The sequence below is a fragment of the Pongo pygmaeus genome, chromosome 9 (assembly GCF_028885625.2).
Source record: "Pongo pygmaeus isolate AG05252 chromosome 9, NHGRI_mPonPyg2-v2.0_pri, whole genome shotgun sequence".
Taxonomy (NCBI): Eukaryota; Metazoa; Chordata; class Mammalia; order Primates; family Hominidae; genus Pongo; species Pongo pygmaeus.
The window spans coordinates 66,334,315-66,356,248 of NC_072382.2; the positions used below are offsets into that span (position 1 = coordinate 66,334,315).

The following is a 21,934-nucleotide window of genomic DNA, read 5'->3' on the forward strand; positions in this document are numbered from 1 at the left end:
TTGGAAGTCACAGGGCATACTTGATTATGTTGGTTTTTAGTGGACTCTAATATTTTCATTTAGGGCAAGGACTTTGTAGCCTGAAGATAGAAATTAGAATACTTTTGGTAAGATACAGCCTAATATAATTGAGAAAAGAATAGAAAATGCAAAACTCATGACTTGTGAATAACAAAAGCAAAGATTTTAATAACTATGTGTCCCTAAAAAGAACTTTATGAATAGATTATTATTCTAGTTTAATTTTGCTTAGGTGGCACTGTTTCCTTTGTATTAGCCAGCATCGTTAGCATTTTTGAGAAGTCATAGATTTGGTGGGGATTTGTGGAGGAGCTGCTGAATTACAGAAGAAATTATTATGGCAGAAAACCAATTATGTTGTGCTATAAATACTTGATTCAGTAACTCAGCAAATTCCCTTTATGTCCAAAGTGCAGACATTTTGTACCTAAGTCAAAAGGTCTGTTTTTAATTTCTGCAGCTTTGCAGCTGTTCCTCTTTGTCACTGATAGATTTTTACATGATAAGAGAGACATAAAGATAAAGAGGGGTCACTTTCAGAGGGAGTTTTAAGTGTTGGGGAGATGAAAGTATGGGATCAACCCTCAGTCATAGGCATGTTTCAGTACTGATAGCAGGAGATTACCTGGAAGAAGTCAGAGAACCATCTGGAATGACTGTGGAGTTAGCTGGTTTTATTATACTCTTGGGTGACATTTCCAGCTAATAAAATTAGAATTAAAATTATAATCTTAGAAGCAAGCCTCTGGGAAATATGTAATTAACCTTTTGGAATTTAACAAGCGTTGTGTGTACCTCCAGTACCTATATTTAAGATGATTTAACCTAGCATTTGAATTGATGCCAAGATGTGCAAGACATGGTCTCTGCCCTCAAAGGCTATTAAGAGAGAGCCTATATGTACACAGATTTTTTAAAATTATTTAGGTTTAATTCATAAAAACCCTAGAAGAAAACCTAGGCAATACCATTCAGGCCATAGGCATGGGCAAGGACTTCATGACTAAAACACCAAAAGCAATGGCAACAAAAGCCAAAATAGACAAATGAGATCTAATTAAACTAAAGAGATTCTGCACAGCAAAAGAAACTACCATCAGAGTGAATGGGCAACCTACAGAATGGGAGAAAATTTTTGCAACCTACTCATCTGACAAAGGACTAATATCCAGAATCTACAAAGAACTTGAACAAATTTACGAGAAAAAAAAACCCCATCAAAAAGTGGGCAAAGGATATGAACAGACACTTCTCGAAAGAAGGCATTATGCAGCCAACAGACACATGAAAAAATGCTCATCATCATTGGTCATCAGAGAAATGCAAATCAAAACCACAATGAGATACCATCTCACGCCAGTTAGAATGGCAGTCATTAAAAAGTCAGGAAACAACAGATGCTGGAGCAAATGTGGAGAAATAGGAACGCTTTTACACGTTGGTGGGAGTGTAAATGAGTTCACCCATTGTGGAAGACAGTGTGGTGATTCCTCAAGGATCTAGAACTAGAAATACCATTTGACCCAATGATTCCATTACTGGGTATATACGCAAAGGATTATAAATCATGCTACTATAATAAACATGCACACGTATGTTTATTGTGGCACTATTCACAATAGCAAAGACTTGGAACCAACCCAAATGTCCATCAATGATAGACTGGATTAAGAAAATGTGGCACATAAACACCATGGAATACTGTGCAGCCATAAAAAAGGATGAGTTCATGTCATCTCCAGGGACATGGATGAAGCTGGAAACCATCATTCTCAGCAAACTATCGCAAGAGCAGAAAACCAAACACCGCATGTTCTCACTCATAGGTGGGGACTGAACAGTGAAAACACTTGGACACAGGGTGGGGAACATCACACACTGGGGCCTGTTGGGGGGTTGGGGGCTGGGGTAGGGATAGCATTAGGAGAAATACCTAATGTAAATGACGAGTTGATGGGTGCAGCAAACCAGCATGGCACATGTATACCTCGGTAACAAACCTGCACATTGTGCACATGTACCCTAGAACTTAAAGTATAATTTTAAAAAATTATTTAGGTTTAATTAATGATTTAGTGTTTAGTTTTTAAAACCTAATTGTTGGTATTTTAAAAATATTATCTCTTAATGAGCGTACAAAAATAGGAACAACACAGGAACTTACTTCATATAATACATTCCTTATAAAATGGTAGAGTATTATTTATTTTTTTTAAAACTCTACCTTGATCATCTTTGTTGTCATAGAAATACTAATACTTTATATTGTTATTATGGCTGCTATTTTCTCTTGTATCAAGCCTAAGAAAGGTTGTAGCATAGCATTTCAGCACATTCTGGAGCAAAAAATAGTCCTAAATGTAATACAAAATAGAATGAAATAATTGTTAAAGAAGTATAAACAAAGTTCTAGGCCAAGCATGGTGGCTCACGCCTGTAATCCCAGCACTTTGGGAGGCCGAGGTGGGTGGATTGCTCGAGGTCAGGAGTTTGAGAGCAGCCTGGCCAACATGGTGAAACCCTGTCTTTACTAAAAGTACAAAATTTAGCTGGGGATGATGGTGGGCGCCTGTAATCCCAGCTACTCAGGAGGCTGAGGCAGGAGAATTGCTTGAACCAAGGAGGCAGAGGTTGCAGTGAGCCGAGATCGCCCCACTGCACTCTAGCCTGGGTAACAGAGCAAGACTCCATCTCAAAACAACAACAACAAAGTTCTACTTAAGATAGTGTCATAGTCTGCTCAGGCTGCCATATTGAAATACCACAGAGTGAGTATTTTAACAACAGAAATTTATTTTCTCAAGATCGAAGTTCCAGCCAATTCACTTTCTGGGAATGGCTTTCTTTGTGGGTTGCATATGGCTGCCTTATCACTATGTCATGTGGCCTTTCTTCAGAACCTGGGGCAGTGGGGAGAGAGGGAGAGAGAGAGCAAGAGAAAGAACAAGCTCTCTATCTCAGGATACTAATCCTGTTGGATCAGGGCCTCACCCTTATGGCCTCATATAACCTTAATTACTTCCTTACTACAAATATGGGCACACTGGATGGAGATAGGGTTTCAACATATGAATTTAAGGGGGACACAAACATTCAGTTTATAACTGAATAAATAGAGAGCAAACAGGGCATTTTGAAAGAGGTAGCATCTGAATAGGCCTTGGAGAATGGATTTTAACCATTAGAGATTGGAAGGAGGGATTCCAAGTAGATGAAACAGCTTGACCAATGTCATGGCAAGGAGAAAGCAAAGAGTATGTTTAGTACACAGAGCATTCAGCTCGTTCAGCTGTGGGATACACCTACAGGAGTGAATAGTATTCAGGAAGTTGAGAAAGGGAGGATGTGACCAGATTGTTTAATACCTTATAAAACAGCTGATGCTGGCTTCAGCACTGCTCTGTCTAGCTGTATGACCTTTGTTATGTTTCTTTTCTTCTGTTTATCTTGGTGTTCCCATGTATTAGTGAAAAAAAATCTCTGAGGTTTATTCTAACTCAGTGAGTCTACACTTAATAACAAGTTAAGTGATTTAAGTTTAATGAGTGTTATGTGTTTGTGTGTGCCTGCATACTTTCACATTTGTGTCTCATACCAGCAGATGTGCAGCTTCTGCAAATTTTTGATAATAGGCAGAAAAATCTATTTTGGCTTCCTAAGTTGAATTTCAGTTTCTCCTACCCGCCATGAATTGGGAAGCTTATTCAGCATATTCCAAGCACCCAAACTGGACCTTGCAGGGAGGATTGACCAGGCAAATAGAGAAGATATATGGCTTCCCCTGCCTTGTTCCACACCCTTTTTTCCACTTCACTGGCCCTGTTATTTTCTCCTGCTTTTACTTCATTTCCCTCATAACTGGTCTTTCTACCCTGTTATGGAAACTTAATCCCAAAGCCTTCTTTCATATTCGGTTATGGACAATTACCGAATAAACTGAGTAAACAAAATGTCAAGCCTGCAGTAACATTTGCTTTGTATTAGGAAGTAGGCCTTAAACTATACCAATGAAACATAAATAGCAAACCACTAGACATTAATAAAAAGAGCAGCTAGTGGGTAGGAGGAAGGTGGATTTTATGGTGTTCCTAGAAGCCTTAGAAGTGAGAAATGATCCTCTGGAGCTTGAAAACCATCTTCAGTCCTAGAACAGTTTAATGTAACTTTATAGCTATTTATTCTTAGCACTGGATCTGTCTTGGTTATTTTTAGCCAGATAATTACTGCTGTTTACTCATTTTCTAGAATTCTAGGCATAATTATTGGCTTACCCATGCAAATACTTGGAGAACGTTGTGACCCAATCTATATGATTTGATGGATAATTCTTCCTGGGAAATGGCCACTAGGTAAACAGCTTGTCTCTCATTCTAGAGGCTCAGTCTTAATCAATCTTTCCAAAATAAATACAGTCTAGAATTAAAGTTGAAGAGCTGTTTTCCTCAGTAACAGAGGCATATTTCTCCTCAATAAATAAATGTTCTTATAATCAGCTTACAATGCTGTTTTTCTTCCAATAATAGGTTGGTCTCCTTCTTTCTCTTCATATAACATTTTAACTTTTTGTACTATTGGCTCTTCAAGGTTGATAGGTTAACATACTTTTAGCAGATGTACATGCAAGTCAAGAGGTGTTATTTTAATAATAAACTTAAGCTAGTAGCGTAGGTGACTCATCCAGTAATATTCTGTAAGTCAGAGCCTCTTCAAGGCCCAACCCCATATTTACTGCTTTGTAGCCTCCACTTTGTGTAGGCACCACCTCAGTGAATCACACTGGCTGGTTGTCACTCATTCTCAGAAGACCACAGCATCAAAATAAAACCCTTACAAAGTATAGGCACTGAAGTAACAGTTACAGTTTAAATGCACCCACGGTTGACTGTATCATGGAGGCAACCTACAATTTGAGTCTTTATTTGGTCATTGACAAGAGTCTTAAGCTTTTTAGTCAAAATGTCAGTGAAATTTGGAAAATTGGACCCCTAAAAGATATTGATTTTCTTGTTTATAGGAAATGCTTTTAAGACTTTGCTTTTTGTATCTCTGATAATTTTTTTAGGGGTCTCTGGAAAAGTTGAGTAGATAGAAACTAAGGAAAGAAGAGATGTACTATAAAACTGTAATTCAGTAGTACTGTGATTTCTGCCTTAATCTAGTAAGAAGTAGAAAATAGTATAAGGAATAAGTTTTTACTTACATTCACTATTATGTACTTGGCAATAAAAATTCAAGTTAAAAATGACTTAGAATGAGAGCTTCCTAATTATGTTTTTTTTCTAGATTCTCTTTGTCGTTAGAGTAGTCTCTAAGATAGTAATAATATTATGCAGATTTAATGAGAGGATTTAAACTCTAAAGCTCAGTCACACAAGGAAAGAAATATGCTCTTTTTTTTTTTTTTTTTTTTTTTGAGACGAAGTCTCGCTCGTGTCTCCCAGACTAGAGTGTAATGGCGCAATTTCGGCTCAATGCAGCCTTCATCTCTTGACAGAGCACGGGTTCAAGCGATTCTCTTGCCTGAGTGGCTGAGATTACAGGTGCCTGCCACCATGCCTAGCTAATTTTTGTATTTTTAGTAAAGACAGGGTGTCACCATGTTGGCCAGGCTGGTCTTGAACTCCTGACCTCAGGTGATCCGCCCGCCTCGGCCTCACAAAGTGCTGGGATTACAGGTGTGAGCCACCGTGCCCGGCCAGAAATAAGCTCTTTCAAGGGACTTACTTTTGTCTTTTCTTTAAATCCTAATATAGTGCTGAACTACTAAATGAAAGATCTTTGGAGCTAAATGATAGCCAACTTTCTAGGTATATGCCACCTCACTGCCCATGCAGATCCCTAAAACTGCTCACTGTTCCTCTACCTAGGCAGGTACTTCTATTTTCCAGTTATCTATGACTGCCTATGTGGATTTCCTGCTATTGTACCATGACCTTGTGCAACTATGCTGCTGCCCCCACTATCCCTTGAGCCCCTGGCTGCTGCTTCTGTTTACTAAATACATATTAAGTGGATCTTCTTACCTTCATGTGGTAGAGCTGCCCTGAAATGAAGTTAGCACCATACACCATAATCTTCTTAGCTTTGTTTCCATAACATATCTTTTGAATTGTCAGACTGTGGTGAATGACTATAACCACCATTTGTGGTTGTGAACCAATATTTTTATGCTGTACTAATCCATATCACTTTAAACCTTTGTGACGAACTACATACAGCATTTTTTAGTAATTTTTTTTTTTTTTTGAGACAGAGTCTCACTCTGTCACCCAAGTTGGAGTGCAGTGGTGCGGTCTTGGCTCACTGCAACCTGCACCTCCCGGGTTCAAGCGATTCTCCTGCCTCAGCCTCCTGAGTAGCTGGGACTGCAGGTGCATGCCACCACGCCCAGCTAATTTTTTGTATTTTTGGTAGAGACAGGGTTTCACCGTGTTAGCCAGGATGGTCTCAATCTCCTGACTTCATGATCCATGGCATATATGTATACATTTCAGAAATATAAAGATTACAGTTTATTAAAAAACACAGGTCCCTGTTCTTCTTTTATGATGTACTTTTCAGACACAACTATGTTGAACTCTTCAGAGGTTTCTTTTGGTTATTTGGCTTAGCATTTATTATTATTGTTTACTCGAACTCCTGATCTCAAGTGATCTACTTGCCTCAGTCTCCCAAAGTGCTGGAATTACAGGTGTGAGCCGTTGCACTCAGCCAAAAATACATTTTTTCCATAGTACTGCCATTTTATGTTCTTTCCAGCAGTATGTGAGAGTTCCAGTTCCTCCATATCCACATGTCAGTGTTTGTCATTTTAGCCATTCTTGTAGATATGAAGTAGTAGGTTATTGTGATTTTCATTTTCATTTCCCTAATGACTAATAATATTGAGTATCTTTGCATGTTCATATTTGCTATCAATATATCATCTCTGGTGAAATCTCTATTCACATATTTAGACTTTTTAATTTTTACTTTTTTTTTCTTCAACCTTTATTTTAAGTCCAGGGGTACATGCAGGATGTGCAGGTTTGTCACACAGGTAAATGTATGCCAAGGTAGTTTGCTGCACAGATCATGCCACCACCTAGGTATTAAGCCCAGCATCCATTAGGTATTCTTCCTGATGCTCTGACAGGCCCCAGTGTGTGTTGTTCTTCCCTATGTGTCCATGTGTTCTCATCTTTCAGCTCCAAGTAAGAACATGCAGTGTTAGGTTTACTGTTGCTGTGTTAGTTTGCTGAGGATAATAGCTTCCAACTCCATCCATGTCCCTGCAAAGATCATGATCTCATTCCTTTTCATGGCTGCATAGTTTCCATGGTGTATATATACCACACTTTCTTTATTCAGTCTGTCATTGATGAGTATTTGGGTTGATTCATGTCTTTACTATTGTTAATAGTGCTGCAATGAACATATGCATGCATGTATCTTTATAATATAATGATTTACATTCTTTTGGGCGCATACCCAGTAATGGGATTGCTGGGTCAAATGGTATTTCTGCCTTTAGATCTTTGAGGAATCACCACACTGTCTTCCACAAGGGTTGAACTAATTTACACTCCCACCAACAGTGTAAAAGTGTTCCTATACTGTGCAACCTCACCAGCATCTGTTGTTTTTTTACTTTAATAATCGTCATCCTGGCCGGGCACGGTGGCTCGTGCCTGTAATCCCAGCACTTTGGGAGGCTGAGGCAGGCAGTTCACGAGGTCAGGAGATCAAGACAATCCTGGCTAACACGGTGAAACCCTGTCTCCACTAAAAATACAATAAATTAGCTGAGCGTGGTGGCGGGTGCCTGTAGTCCCAGCTACTCAGGAGGCTAAGGCAGGAGAATGGCGTGAACCCGGGAGGTGGAGCTTGCAGTGATCCAAGATTGTGCCACTGCACTCCAGCCTGGGCAACAGAGTGAGACTTGTCTCAAAATAATAATAATAATCATCATCATCATCATCCTGTCTGGTGTGAGGTGTTATCTCATTGTGGGTTTGATTATCATTTCTCTAATGATCAGTGATGGTGAGCTTTTTTTCATATGTTTGTTGGCCACATGTATGTCTTATTTTGAGAAGTGTCTGTTCATATTCTTTGCCTACTTTTTAATGGGGTCTTTTTTTCTTGTAAGTTTACTTAAGTTCCTTGTAGACTCTGGATATTAGATCTTCATCAGATGGATAGATTGCAAAAATTTTCTCCCATTCTGTAGGTTGTCTGTTCACTCTGATGATAGTTTCTTTTGCTGTGCAGAAGCGCTTTAGTTTAATTAGATCCCATTTGTCAGTTTTGCTTTTGTTGCAATTGCTTTTGGCGTTTTCATTATGAAATCTTTGCCCATGCCTATATCCTGAAAAGTATTGCCTAGATTTTCTCCTAGGGTTTTTGATAGTTTTGCATTTTACATTTAAGTCTTTAATCCATCTTGAGTTACTTTTTTTTTTTTTTGAGACGGATTCTCACTCTGTTGGCAGGCTGGAGTGCAGTGGCGTGATCTCGGCTCACTGCAACCTCCACCTCCTGGGTTCAAGCGATTCTCCTGCCTCAGCCTCCCACGTAGCTGGGACTACAGGCGTGCACCACCACACCCAGCTAATTTTTGTATTTTTAGTAGAGATGGGGTTTCACCATGTTGGCCAGGATAGTCTCAATCTCCTGACCTTGTGCTCCACCCACCTCAGCCTCCCAAAGTGCTGGGATTACAGGCATGAGCCACTGTGCCCAGCCAGGTTAATTTTTGTATAAGGTGTAAGGAAGAGGTCCAGTTTTAGTTTTCTGTATATAGCTATTAGCACCATTTATTAATTGGGAATCCCTTCCCCATTGCCTGTTCTGTCAGGTTTGTCAACGATCAGATGGTTGTAGGTGTGCGGTCTTATTTCTGAGTTCTGTATTCTGTTCCACTGGTCTGCATATTTGTTTTGGTACCAATACCATGCTGTTTGGGTTCCTGTAGCCTTGTAGTATAGTCTGAAGTCAGGTAGCATGATGCCTCCGTCTTTGTTCTTTTTGCTTAGTATCATCTTAGCTATTCAGGCTCTTTTTTGGTTCCATGTGAATTTTAATATAGTATTTTCTAAATCTGTGAAGAATGTCAGTGGTAGTTTAATGGGAATAGCATTGAATCTATAAATTATTTTGGGCAGTATGGCCATTTTCACAATATTGATTCTTCAAATACATGAGCAGGGAATGTTTTTCCATTTGCTTGTGTGCTTTCTGATTTTTTTGAGCTGTGGTTTGTAGTTCTCTTTGAAGAGGTCCGTCACTTGCCTTGTTAGCTTTATTCCTAGGTATTTTACTGTTTTTATAGCAATTGTGAATGAGAGTTCATTCATGACTTGGCTCTCTGCTTGCCTGTTGTTGGTATATAGGAATGCTACTGATTTTTGCACATTGATTTTTGTATGCTGAGACTTCCCTGAAGTTGCTTGTCAGCTTAAGAAGCTTTTGGGCTGAGACAGTGGAGTTTTCTAGATATAGGACCATGCCATCAGCAAACAAAGATAATTTGACTTCCTCTCTTTCTATTTGAATACTCTTTGTTTCTTTCTCTTGCCTGATTGCCCTGGGCCAGAACTTCCAATACTGTGTTGAATAGGAGTTGTGAGAGAGGGCATCTTTGTCTTGTTCCGGTTTTCAAAGGGAATGCTGCCAGTTTTTGCCTATTCAGTATAATATTGGCTGTGGGTTTGTTATATATGGCTCTCAATATTATGAGGTATGTTCCTTCAATACCTAGTTTATTGACAGTTTTTACCATGAAGGGATATTGAATTTTATCAAAGGTCTTTTCTGCATCTATTGAGATAATCATGTGGTTTTTTTCTTTAGTTCTGTTTATGTGATAAATCACATTTATTGATCTGCGTATGTTGAACCGTGACTAGCCTGGCCAACATGGCGAAACCCTGTCTCTACTAAAAATACAAAAATTAGCCAGGCATGGTGGCATGAACCCGTAATCCCAGCTACTCGGGAGGCTGAGGCACGAGAACCACTTGAACTCAGGAAGCAGAGGTTGCAGTGAGCTGAGATCACGCCACTGCTATCCAGCCTGGGTAACTGAGCAAGACTCTGTCTCCAAAAAAAAAAAACAAACAAATTTTCATTGAACTCTTATGGATAGATTTTTTGGGAGGGTTTGTTTCTAAACTTAGACTTAAGAATAATTTAATAGTGAATCAAATATGTTTTAAAATTTATGAGTTGATAAAGATATTAATTTTTAAAAACCAAACTAATTGGTTACCTGTGGCATACACTAGAAAAACAGCTTGCTTTTAAAATTGTTAAACGAAGGGATAGAATCAAATATTTATCCTGCTTTTCTAATACAGGCTGTGCCTGCGGTTCACCAACAGTTGATAAGGGAAAGTTTCTCTTGATAGAAGTACTCTAACTAATGAGTGAGAAAGTAATGCTAGAATTAGAATATCACAATTTTATAACTTCTAATTATTAAAAAATCTGGGTATTGACAATCAACATCCTCTAACATAACAAAAGGAGAGACAAACAGATGTGCCCGGTGAGTGCTACCCCTCAGGCTAGTACTGTCTGAAGTACTCTTGCCAAACAAGCCTGAGTCTGATCAAGCATCTAGATTCAACTACTAATTTGTAGGAAAACACAGAGGACAAAAGAAATGTGTCATATGTCACCACTGGGATGCAGTCAGACTGATGGAAACTTTCTAGGACAAATGATCCAGTTTCTTCAACAAATAAATTGCAAGTGGAAAAAGAAACTAGAATAAAATTGATGCTAGCAATATACAAACTAATGGTAATATATATACCTTATTTGACCTTAATTCCTACTCGAGTTAAGCAAACTGATTGTAAAAATAACAGAAAAACAAAGACAAACTTTTTTAAAAATTTTTATTTATTTATTTATTTTTTTGTCTGTCACTCTGTCGCCCAGGCTGGAGTGCAGTGGTGCGATCTCAGCTCACTGCAAGCTCCGCCTCCCGGGTTCATGCCATTCTCCTGCCTCAGCCTCCCGAGTAGCTGGGACTACAGGCGCCCACCACCACACCCGGCAAATTTTTTTTTTTTTTTTTGTATTTTTGTAGAGACAGGGTTTCACTGTGTTAGCCAGGATGGTCTCGATCTCCTGACCTCATGATCTGCCCACCTTGGCCTCCCAAAGTGCTGGGATTACAGGCGTGAGCCACTGCACCCCAACAACTTTTTTACATTTAAAAAACAATTGTAAATTTGAACAATGACTAGATATTTGATATTAAAGAATTTTTATTGATACATAAGTATACATTTTTATGGGGTACAAGTGATATTTTGATACATGTATACAGTGTGTAATGGTCAAATCAGGGTAATTAGAATATCCATCACCTCAAACATTTGTCATTTCTTTGTGTTGGGAACATTTCAAATCTAGCTATTCCGAAATATACAATAAATTATTGTTAACTGTAATCACCTACTGTGCTGTCAGACACTAGAACTTATTCCTTCTAAATGTATTTCTGTACCCATTTACCAACCTCTGTTTATTCCCCCTTCCCAGTAGCCCTTCCCAGCTTCTTGGAACCATCATCCTACACTCTATTTCCATTAGATGAACTTTTTTTGCTCCCACATATGTGTGAAAATGTGATATTTATCCTGTGCCTGGCTTATTTCATTTAACATAATGACCTCCAGTTCCATCCATGTTGCTGCAAATGACAGGATTTCATTCTTTTTTTATGGCTGAATATTATTTCACTATGTATATATACCATGTTTCCTTTATCCACTCTTCTCTTTATGGATACTTAGGTTTATTCCATATCGTGGCCATTGTGAATAGCGCTATAATAAATGTAATCTCTTTGATATACTAGTTTTCTTCCTTTTGGATATATATCCAGCAGTGGTATGGTAGATCTACTGTTAGTTTTTTAAGGAATCTCACTACTGTTTTTGCATAATGGCTATACTCATTTACATTCCCATCAGCAGTGTACAACCATTCTCCATTCTCTGTGTCCTTACCGGCATCTGTTACTTTTTCTTTTTTTGATAATAGCCACTTTAACTGGGACGAGATAATATCTCCTTGTGTTTTTCAGTTTAACTGGGACAAGATAATATCTCTTGTGTTTTTTAATTTTTAATTTTTGTGGGTACATAGTAGGTGTATATATTTATGGGGTACATTGAAATGTTTTGATACAAGCATGCATTATGTAATAATCACTTTATGGAAAATGGGGTTTCCATCCCCGAAAGCATTTATCCTTTGTGTTACAAACAATCCAATTATATACTCTTTTAGTTATTTTAAAATGTACAATTAAACCATTAATTACTGTAGTCACCCTGTTGTGCTATCAAATACTAGGTCTTATTCTATTTTTTTGTACCGATCTCATTGTGGTTTTGATTTACATTTCCCTGATGTTTAGTGATGCTGAGCATTTTTAATATGCCTGTCGACCATTTTTATGTCTTCTTTTAAGAAATGTCTGCTCGATCATTTGTCTTTTTTTTTTTTTTTTTTGCTATTGAGTTGCTTGCGTTCCTTATATACTCTAGTTATTAATCCCTTGTTGGATGGATGGATAGTTTGTAAATATTTTCTCCCATTTTGTATGTTGTTTCTTTAGTTTGCTGATTGTTTCCTTTGCTATGGAGAAGCTTTTTAACTTGATGTAATCCCATTTGCCTATTTTTGCTTTTGTTGCCTTTGCTTTTTGAGGTCTTGCCCAAGAAATCTTTGCCCAGACCAATGTCCTGCAGCATTTCCCCAATATTTTCTTCTAGTAGTTTCATAGTTTCAGGTCTTACATTGAAGTCTTTAATTCATTTTGATTTGATTTTTGTATATGGTGAGAGATGGAGGTCTAGTCTCATTTTCCTGCATATGGATATCCAGTTTTCCCAACACCATTTATTGAAGAGACTGTTATTTCCCCAGTATCTGTTCTTGGCACCTTTGTGGAAAATCAGTTGGCTATGCATACATAGATTTATTTATGGGTTCCCTATTGTGTTTTTTTTAGTTAATGCATCAGTTTTTATGGCGGTACCATGCTGTTTTGGCTACTATAGCCTTATAGTATATTTTGAAGTCAGATAGTGTGATGCTTCCAGCTTTGTTTTTTTTTCCTCCGATTGCTTTGGCTATTCAGGGTCTTATGTGATTCCATATGAATTTTAAGATTGTTTAAGGCTAGGACTTCCTGATATTAAAGAATTATTGTTAATTTTTTAAAATAGTGGATTCACAAAATATCTGCATGAAATAATTTCTTATTAGAAAAATAACCAATATGCAATAACCCCAAAATGCTTATTGGTATAGATAACAATGAGAATTACCACATTTACTGGGACCTGTGTCAAGTACTTCCAGGCCCTACTAAATGGTACTGAAACCAATAATCAATAGTTGGCAGTTGAAATATATGATGATATTTATGTATCAGTGTTTATAATAGCAAACAGTTGGAAATAATACAAATGTCTATTAACAGAAACAAGAAAATGCTGTATATTCATACCATGGAATTCCATACAATAGTTAAATTGTGCAGTAGTTGAAAAACAAGACTCTATAAGCCAAACTGGCTGGGTTCAAATCCCATCTCTGGCTCTGTCACTCCCTATCAGTGTTCCCTTGAGCAAATTACTTCTTTTTGCCTCAGTTTCGCCCCCCACCCCTCCCGCTTTTTTTTTTGAGACAGTTTTGCTCTGTCATCCAGGCTGGAGTGCAGTGGCACAATCTTGGCTCACTGCAACCTCTGCCTCCCAGGTTCAGGCAATTCTCCTGCCTCAGCCTCCCAAGTAGCTGGGATTACAGGAGTGTGCCACCACACTCAGCTAATTTTTATATTTTTAGTAGAGACAGGGTTTCACCATGTTGACCAGGCTGGTCTTGAACTCCTGACCTCAGGTGATCCGCGCGCCTCAGCCTTCCAAAGTACTAGAATTGCAGGCATGAGCCACTGCGCCCAGCTATTTCCTCATTTTTAAACAGGAGAAATAATGGTACTTATCTCAGTGGGTCATAAGATTGTTGTGAGGACTAACTGAATCAGTGAATATTTATACTGAGAATGTATTATACTCAGTACAGGTTGGTTATAATAATTTTTTCTTATTTTAAATATTTTTTACAGAGATATTTCTAGTTGTCAGATAATTGTCATTACGTGAATAAATCTAACAACATAATGCATGAAAAACCAAGTTGCAGAATGAAACACAACATTGTACTACTTGTATAAAGTTGTCCAGCCTAGGCATCATAGTGAGACCCCCATCTCTACAAAAATTTTGTTTAATAATTAGCCAGGCATGGTAATGCACACCTGTAGTCTCAGCTACTCAGGAGGCTGAGGTGGGAGGATCACTTGAGCCCCAGAGGTTGAGACTGCAGTGCACCAAGATTGAGCCAACCGCACTGAAGCCTGGGCAGCAGGTGAGACCCTGTCTCAAAAAAATAAATAAATAAAAACTGGCCAAAAATGGGACAATTGGGAGAATTTAGATCATATCTTATATTTTTGAGACCACCAAACCCAGGCAAAGGACTTGACAACAGTCTTGCATTTGATGTCTACAAATTTCTGGACCACAAAGGAAAGAAATTGATTTATCCTCTGAACTCTTAGTATTTACTAAACAACTTAAGATACAGAATCACTAGAAGGCTAAGTGGTTTAAAAACAGAGTTCAGCTGGGCCTGGTGGCTCATGGCTTTAATCCTAGAACTTTGGGTGGCCAAGGTGAGAGGATCACTTGAGCCCAGGAGTTTGATACCAGCCTAGGCAACAAAGTGAGGCCCCATCTCTACAAAAAATACAGAAATTAGCCAGGCATGGTGGTGTGTGCCTGTGGTCCCAGTTACACAGGAGGCTGAGGCAAGAGGATTGCTTGAGCCCAGGAGGTCAAGACTGCAGTGAGCCTTGTTTGTGCCACTACACTCCAGCCTGGGTCACAAGGCGAGACTATGTCTTGAAAATAAAGGACTTCAATCCTATCATCCCAACTACTGACATTTATAGAACCTGGCACATGAAGTGAATACTGGACAATGCTGGTGGATGAATATACCTCTCGTGCAGAAATTGTATGCCTTGATTTTCTTGAGCAATCTAGAAGGGGTATAGACCATTCTGAGTTTTAAGGATACTTGTACTGTTCAAACTGAGTATCAGGTAGTAAAACAGGAAAAACTGTAGAAGATGCTTATAGTCATCCCATTTAACTAAATGGATTACTCACTATTCTGTAAATCCCACTAACTAATGAGCATAATATCCTAAATACTCATTGCTTATAGGCCATTCTCTTTCTGCTCCTGCTAACTGAGTTGTATGTTTACATAAGCCAGTTGTGTTTTGTTCCTGATTAATTATATAGTTTTGTTAGATATCACATAAATAGATAAAATATGAGTTATATACATGAAAAGCATAAATAAGGGATAGAATAAAACCTGCAATATAACTTATGTATTCTTTATGGACATACACAGGTAAAAAACAAAATGGGAATGATAATATCTAATTCATGATCATGGTTACCTCTAGGATAGGAGAGAAATAGAATCAGGACAAGTATACAGTGGACTTGTATGTATTGTATGTCCTCTCTTTAAAAAAAAAAAAGAGAGAGAGGGAGGAACAAAGCAAATATGTTTAAGATTTGATAAAGCCAGGTTTTGGATACACATTTTTTCTATTCCTGTCTTCCTTTTGTTTGTCTCTCAAGACTAAGCAAAAGAAAGACTCCCAATTTCATCAGAAAATGCTATAAAATTAATTATTAAAGTGATTTAATATCTGGACTTGGTCAGGCCAGAGCAGAATCACAGGAGGACTTGCTAGCACCATCCCTGAATTGTGCAGTTAGTTAGGTACACTTATATTCCAGGGACCAGAGCTAGATAGGAAATCTCCAGCAATTTAGACAATGAATCTCTGCATTATTCTTTAAGACCATTACATGTTTATGGAAAAGTCCTGCCAGCGAGCCTTCTTTCCTGAAATCTGGTTTTCCCTGAGCTCCCAAACTAGAGCCTTGAGCTTGGGGAACTAACATGTCTAGCCAGAGAGGCCTTCAACAGGCCCCTCGTGCTGATATCTTAACCTTTCCCTTGACCGTCTCATCTGTCAGATGATTTGCATCCTTTATTTGGATTTGAATCTGGCCTGCTGGTTGGCGAGCCCCATGAGTTTATTCTTCATATCCTGTCCCATGCTGGGTTTCCTTTGAAAGCTTTGTGGAAAATGAATGGCATTGCTTAATCTAGTACCTTCAAGGGCTATTTTTTCTAAATAAAGAAGGAAGTCAACACATTCTTAAACATCTCATAAAATTGCATGGCACAATACCACTTGTTTCTTTAGGACAGAATCACAAAAATTATTATGAAATGTAAATATTATTGCCAGAATTGAAAAGAATGAAAGAGAAATGTGATTTGACAAAAGCATTCCCAACCAGCACCACCACTCTCACACCCTCAGTATGAGTTAAATCTCATCTTTGTGCAATATTAAAAGATTATGATGCTAGTATACAGACCAATTTGTAAAACCATCTTGTCTTGGGAAAGTTTTTTTTTCAAACCAGAGAAATTATTAGAATCAAAAAATAAACACAAAATAATAAAAAAATTTAAAAATAAATTATTACAATCAGAAGATAGTTTTATCCATAGATGCTTATTTTCTCTGTTTACTAAAACTACTGCTACTGTCCCAGGTTATACTGAATTTGAAACCCTAAAGTCTCATTACATCTTTCCCTACATAATTATATTACAGGTTTGTTTTGTAAAATATCTTCATTTTGTATCTTAGAGAAACAATGTAATGGAAAGCTTTATTTCTGTTCCCATCTGTTCTACTCATCTTACCATATGACGCTGAACAGTTCTCTTTCTTTATAGATTCTCTCAAATGCACAGTGAACACCTGAAATATTTACCTTACCACCCACTTTCTAGCCCAAGCTGACTGCAAAGTTCCATTTTTGCAGTTTGTAGATCAAGCCATGATGGATGGAGTCTAGGCAGAATAAAGTGATACTGCCCTCTGCTGGTCCTGAGAACGCCCATCAGTGGAATGGCCCTGCCCATCCTCACTGAGGGACGCAGTGCTCCCTGCTTGTGGTTGACCAGAAAAAGCAAGAAACCACAAAGAAAGAAGGCAAATTGCATGTCTAGAAAAAGAATAATATTTTAAGTATTTGGGGGTTAATGATTTCTAACGCACACATCAGGAGATCATTTTATCTACAGGCACTTATTTTCTCTGTTTACTAAGACTACTGCCACTATCACAGATGCCATAGCCATTTGTGTCTGTCTTGCCACCAAGCGTTTGTACTATAGTCACTTCACCCTGCTGTAACGCTAACCTAGTAAACAGGCTGTGGGTTCTGACCCTTTGGGCCACTGTCACTCTGTCTTGCACCGTTTTTCTTCCTTGGAACATATATAGTCCCACTTCTGCTCAAACTATTTAGATTAGTTTTTGCATATTCAACTTTTAGTTTGTGCATAAACATGAAGATACAGGTTGAGTATATCTAATTCAAAAATTTGGGCCACACTTGGCGGCCTAATCCTATCCCAGCACTTTGGAAGGCCGAAGTGGGGGGATTGCTTGAGGCCAGGAGTTCAAGACCAGCCTGGGCAACATAATGAAAACCTGTCTCAAGAAACATTTTTTTTTTTTTTTTTTTGAGATGGAGTCTCGGTCTGTTGCTTAGGCTGGAGTACAGTGGCGCGATCTCAGCTCACTGCAACCTCCACCTCCCAGATTCAAGCAACTCTCCTGCCTCAGTCTCCCAAGTAGCTGGGATTACAGGTGCCTGCCACCACACCCAGGTAATTTTTGTATTTTTAGTAGAGACGGGGTTTCACCATATTGGCCAGGCTGGTCTTAAACTCCCAACCTTCAGTGATCTGCCTGTCTCAGCCTCCCAAAGTGCTTGGATTACAGGTGTGAACCACTGTGCCTGGCCTCAAGAAACATTTTTTAAAACTAGCCAGGCATGGCAGTACATGCATGTAGTCCTAGCTACTCAGGAGGTTAAGGCGGGAGGATCCCTTGAGCCCAGGAGTTCTAGGCTGCAATGATCTATGATTGTCATCAGCCTGGGTTACAGAGCGAGACCCTGTCTCCAAAAAGAAAAAAGAAAATTCAAAATGCTCCAAAATTCTAAACTTCTAGTGGGCTGGCATGATACTCAGAAGAAATGTTCATTGGAGCATTTCAGATGTCAGATTTTCAGATTTAGAATGCTCAACCAGTAAATATGATGCAGATATTCCAAAATCTGAAACACTTCTGGTCCCAAGTATTTCAAATAAGGGACATTCAACCTGTAATGTCAACTCAAATGTGCCAAGGAAAGCAAATATACACCATCAGTGAGAAAAATGCTGAAGAAAGGTGGGGCTTCATTGCACCCTCGGATTCCTGTACATCTCTGTTAAGTTTTAATAAAAGATGTTTAATTAATAACTTTTTTGGTGTGCTGATTATCCTAAAAGTACTTTGTGAGAATCTGATAAGGATTTGTTAAAAGCTCAGTTTTATGGAGCTTATCTATATGAATATAATTTCAAGACTTCAACATTTTTAGAGTCGCCATTGATTATGTTATGCTGCATTTGTAAGAAATGGTACTGCTCTGAGTATACTCATGGTAAAGGCAGTTGAGAATTACAGTTTTATCTCATTTGAATTTAGTGCCTTTAAAATCTCTTTCAGGCTGGTCATGGTGGCTCACATCTATAATCTTAGCACTTTGGGAGCCCAAGGCAGGTAGATCATTTGAGCCCAGGAGTTCAAGACCAGCCTGGGAAATATGATGAAACCCCATCTCTACAAAAACCCCATCTCATCTCACTGCAACCTCCGCCTCCCAGGTTCAAATTTTTCTACAAAAAAACTACAAAAATTGCTGGATGTGGTGGAGCACACCTGTAGTCCCAGCTACTACAGCTACTAGGGAGGCTGCAGTAAGCCATGATCATGCCACTGCACTCCAGCCTGGGTGACAAAGCCAGACCTTGTCTCAAAAAAAAAAAAAAAAAAAACTGTCTCAAAATAGGCTTGTGTACTGCTACTGAAATAATTGTTGGTCCTTACAGTAAAGGACTAAAAAATGAAGGAGGAAAAAGTGTGTAATGCGTGTCCCAAGTGTCTTCATGCAGAGTATAGAAGGAGCTTGTGATTCAGTGTGTGTGGCTTCTGCTTACGCACTCACAAAACCACACACATTTTGTTCATAATTTCCCATAGGTAGACAGTAACTGTTTCTTAAATGAGCAGATAGGCATAATGAAATCCAACAATGATCCCTGTGCACCCTCAAAGAACTCCTGATTTTTGCTTCGTAGTCAGCCACAACTTACAGCCACTTAACAGGGAGAATTGAGGTTATAGCCAGTTACCTCAGCAGCAGTAACACAGTCCTGTCTTGAAAGGGTCTTACACCTGGCATGTAGTACACAGAGACTCTTCAAGGCAAAATCACAACCACCCAGCTTCTAAATACACAGGTACTACAATTTCGTGGTATGCAGCTCTAGACCAAAAAGGAGATTAGCATGTATTGAGCATATAATTTTTACCAGGTGTCTTATATATCTGGTATACGTCCCTAAGAAATAAACCAACTTTTGTTGCGTAACTTATATAACCTTAGTAATCATCTTCAGTGTCCAACATTTCAGGAGAAGAGACTCAGCTTATTAAATTGCTTCAAAAGAAAACGTATCAAAAACTTTAGTTCTACTCACAGAAAACAGATGAACTCAATTCCAAAGAATCAAATGGGCCAAAAAATGTTTATTGAAAATGGTACCTACTCTTTCTTGGAAAATTATGAATTTTTAAAAATTTGAAACATCCTTAACTTTCAGAGGTGGGAGAAATAGTTCTGGAAAGATGACTCAAGTCACTAACTGAAATTTGGCAATGTAAGTTATCTTTAAAATTTAAAATGCAATGTTATACAAGTTTTTTTCAGAGGTTCCAAGGTAGAATATTACTTTGGGAAACAGAATCATAAAGTGAGGGGAAAACAGAAGTGCTAATTGGCAGTTAATTTGGCATTTCATTTATTTTGATTTACTTTCAGTTCTTTTGAAAGACAGTTTGGTGTTATAAAAAGAGCAGGGGTTTTGGAACTAAACAAACTTAAATATATATGAAGTGCCTTCTAAATGCCCGCAGAGTTCATTTTCCTTCCCTCTGTTGTTAATCACCTCTTAAGTTTACTCTTAACGCTGAAACCCAGCAGGAAGTCCCTGAAAGGAAGGAGGTTTGGTTTGTGTTTATCTTTCCCTGCACAAATTTGGTTACCAGAAAATGCCCTTGAAGCCCAGGGCAGTCTTCTAGAGAGTATGTGAGCCAGGCAGCAGCTTTGGTGGGGAGGTAATGGGCTGGAATGAGCAGTAGGAAAAGTGCAGTTCTCCTGAGTCCCTAATTCATGCTATATCCTCATTCTGTGTGTAAGGCCAAGCTGTAGGTTCACTCATATTTCAATTGTTGTCTCTTTAAAAAGAGTACCCTAAAGCCAAGTAGAAGAAATGTTAAATTATCTGGAGTTTTATGTTTACGTCGTGATGGATTTTATTATATGCCCTAATTGTAATAGTATTCACTAAATCTACAGTGCCTCCTTTTCCTGTATTTTCTAATTGATTTAATAACAGCTTTGATTTTTAGCTGTTACTAAAATACCCATTTTGATAAAGTGACTGAGACTCTCAAGGATCCAACAGCAAGCCCACAGTTGCCAGTTAAAAAGGAGTAAGTTGCTGATTGCTACCATGCGATATTCTTTAGATAAATCCTTTGATCACATCTATGATTAACTGTGGCCCCTGTGACCTTATGAACTGTTATAATTCTGCCAGCCCTGTGGTGATGTATTTTGTGTGTTCTCACAGAAACTTGCCCCTGGAGTCAGCCAGTTTGCTTACACATGTGTACAAGACCACCCCATTTGGACAAATCAGCAGTTTTGGGAGACAACCTTTTACAATGCAGTGCAGGAACAGGTTCGCTCCCTTTATCTCTCAGCCAAGGAAGACAATCATGCCCCGCATCTGAAGCAAAAGGTAAGAGAGAAGAAAAGAATGCTAATTGTGTGGGATTAGGATTCTGGCTTTAAGGAAAGCAGATGTTCCCAGGGCAAAAAAAACTCTAGCTACTTCCTGCCAGTGTATTTGGGTTTTATTTAGGGAGCCCTGTGATATCTTTCTTCTGTTGATTTCAGACATTATGTTTTTCTATAATAACTTCTAAATACAGTTCTTCAGCACTAGGATTGTTTTAATATACTTTAATAAATAAGTATTTCCTGGAAATGATTATAGGAAGTTGAATAGAAAGAACAAACCTAAAATAACAGGCATACTTCTCTATGCAACTAACTTCCCTGGAGGAATGTCAAATTAAAGTTAATTGACTCCAAAATAAATGTAAAATTTAGTAGTTCTATTAAAAAAATGCCAGTAATAAATCTAGGTCTTCTTCTAGGAATATTCTACATGTTTCTCTATGTTTTATCAGCATAAAATATTTTTATGAAAAATATCAAAAAAATGTAAAAATCAAGAAAATTGTTTTTAATTTGAAAGAGTAGTTTTAAATACTCTGAAAGTTTAAAACATCATTTACTAGCTCTCTGGTTTGGGGCAAGTCGTGTTACTTCACTGTGCCTTATATCCTCACTGATAAAATTGATATGATTATTATGAGATTTTAGCGTCTCATATATAAAGTGCATTGAAGAGTACGTGGCATGCAGTAATAATAAGTGTTAGAAATTATCATCCTCATGAATTGAACTTAAAGCAGCCTTAAAGGCTGATTATCATGATACTCCAGAAATTTATTGGGCTTTGGGAGTGCTTTTGATAA

At 38.2% G+C, this 21,934-nt stretch overlaps 1 protein-coding gene across 9 annotated transcripts in view; it reads left to right on the forward strand.

Moving 5' to 3' along the window:
• The window catches only part of SBF2 (SET binding factor 2), a 544,916-nt gene that overhangs the window by 443,925 nt on the left and 79,057 nt on the right, over positions 1-21,934 (forward strand). For all 9 annotated transcript variants that reach the window (XM_063671925.1, XM_063671922.1, XM_054439274.2 and 6 more), the window contains one exon: positions 20,959-21,129. In XM_063671925.1, coding sequence (XP_063527995.1) covers positions 20,959-21,129 — 171 coding nt within the window. The remainder of the gene's footprint in view (positions 1-20,958; positions 21,130-21,934) is intronic.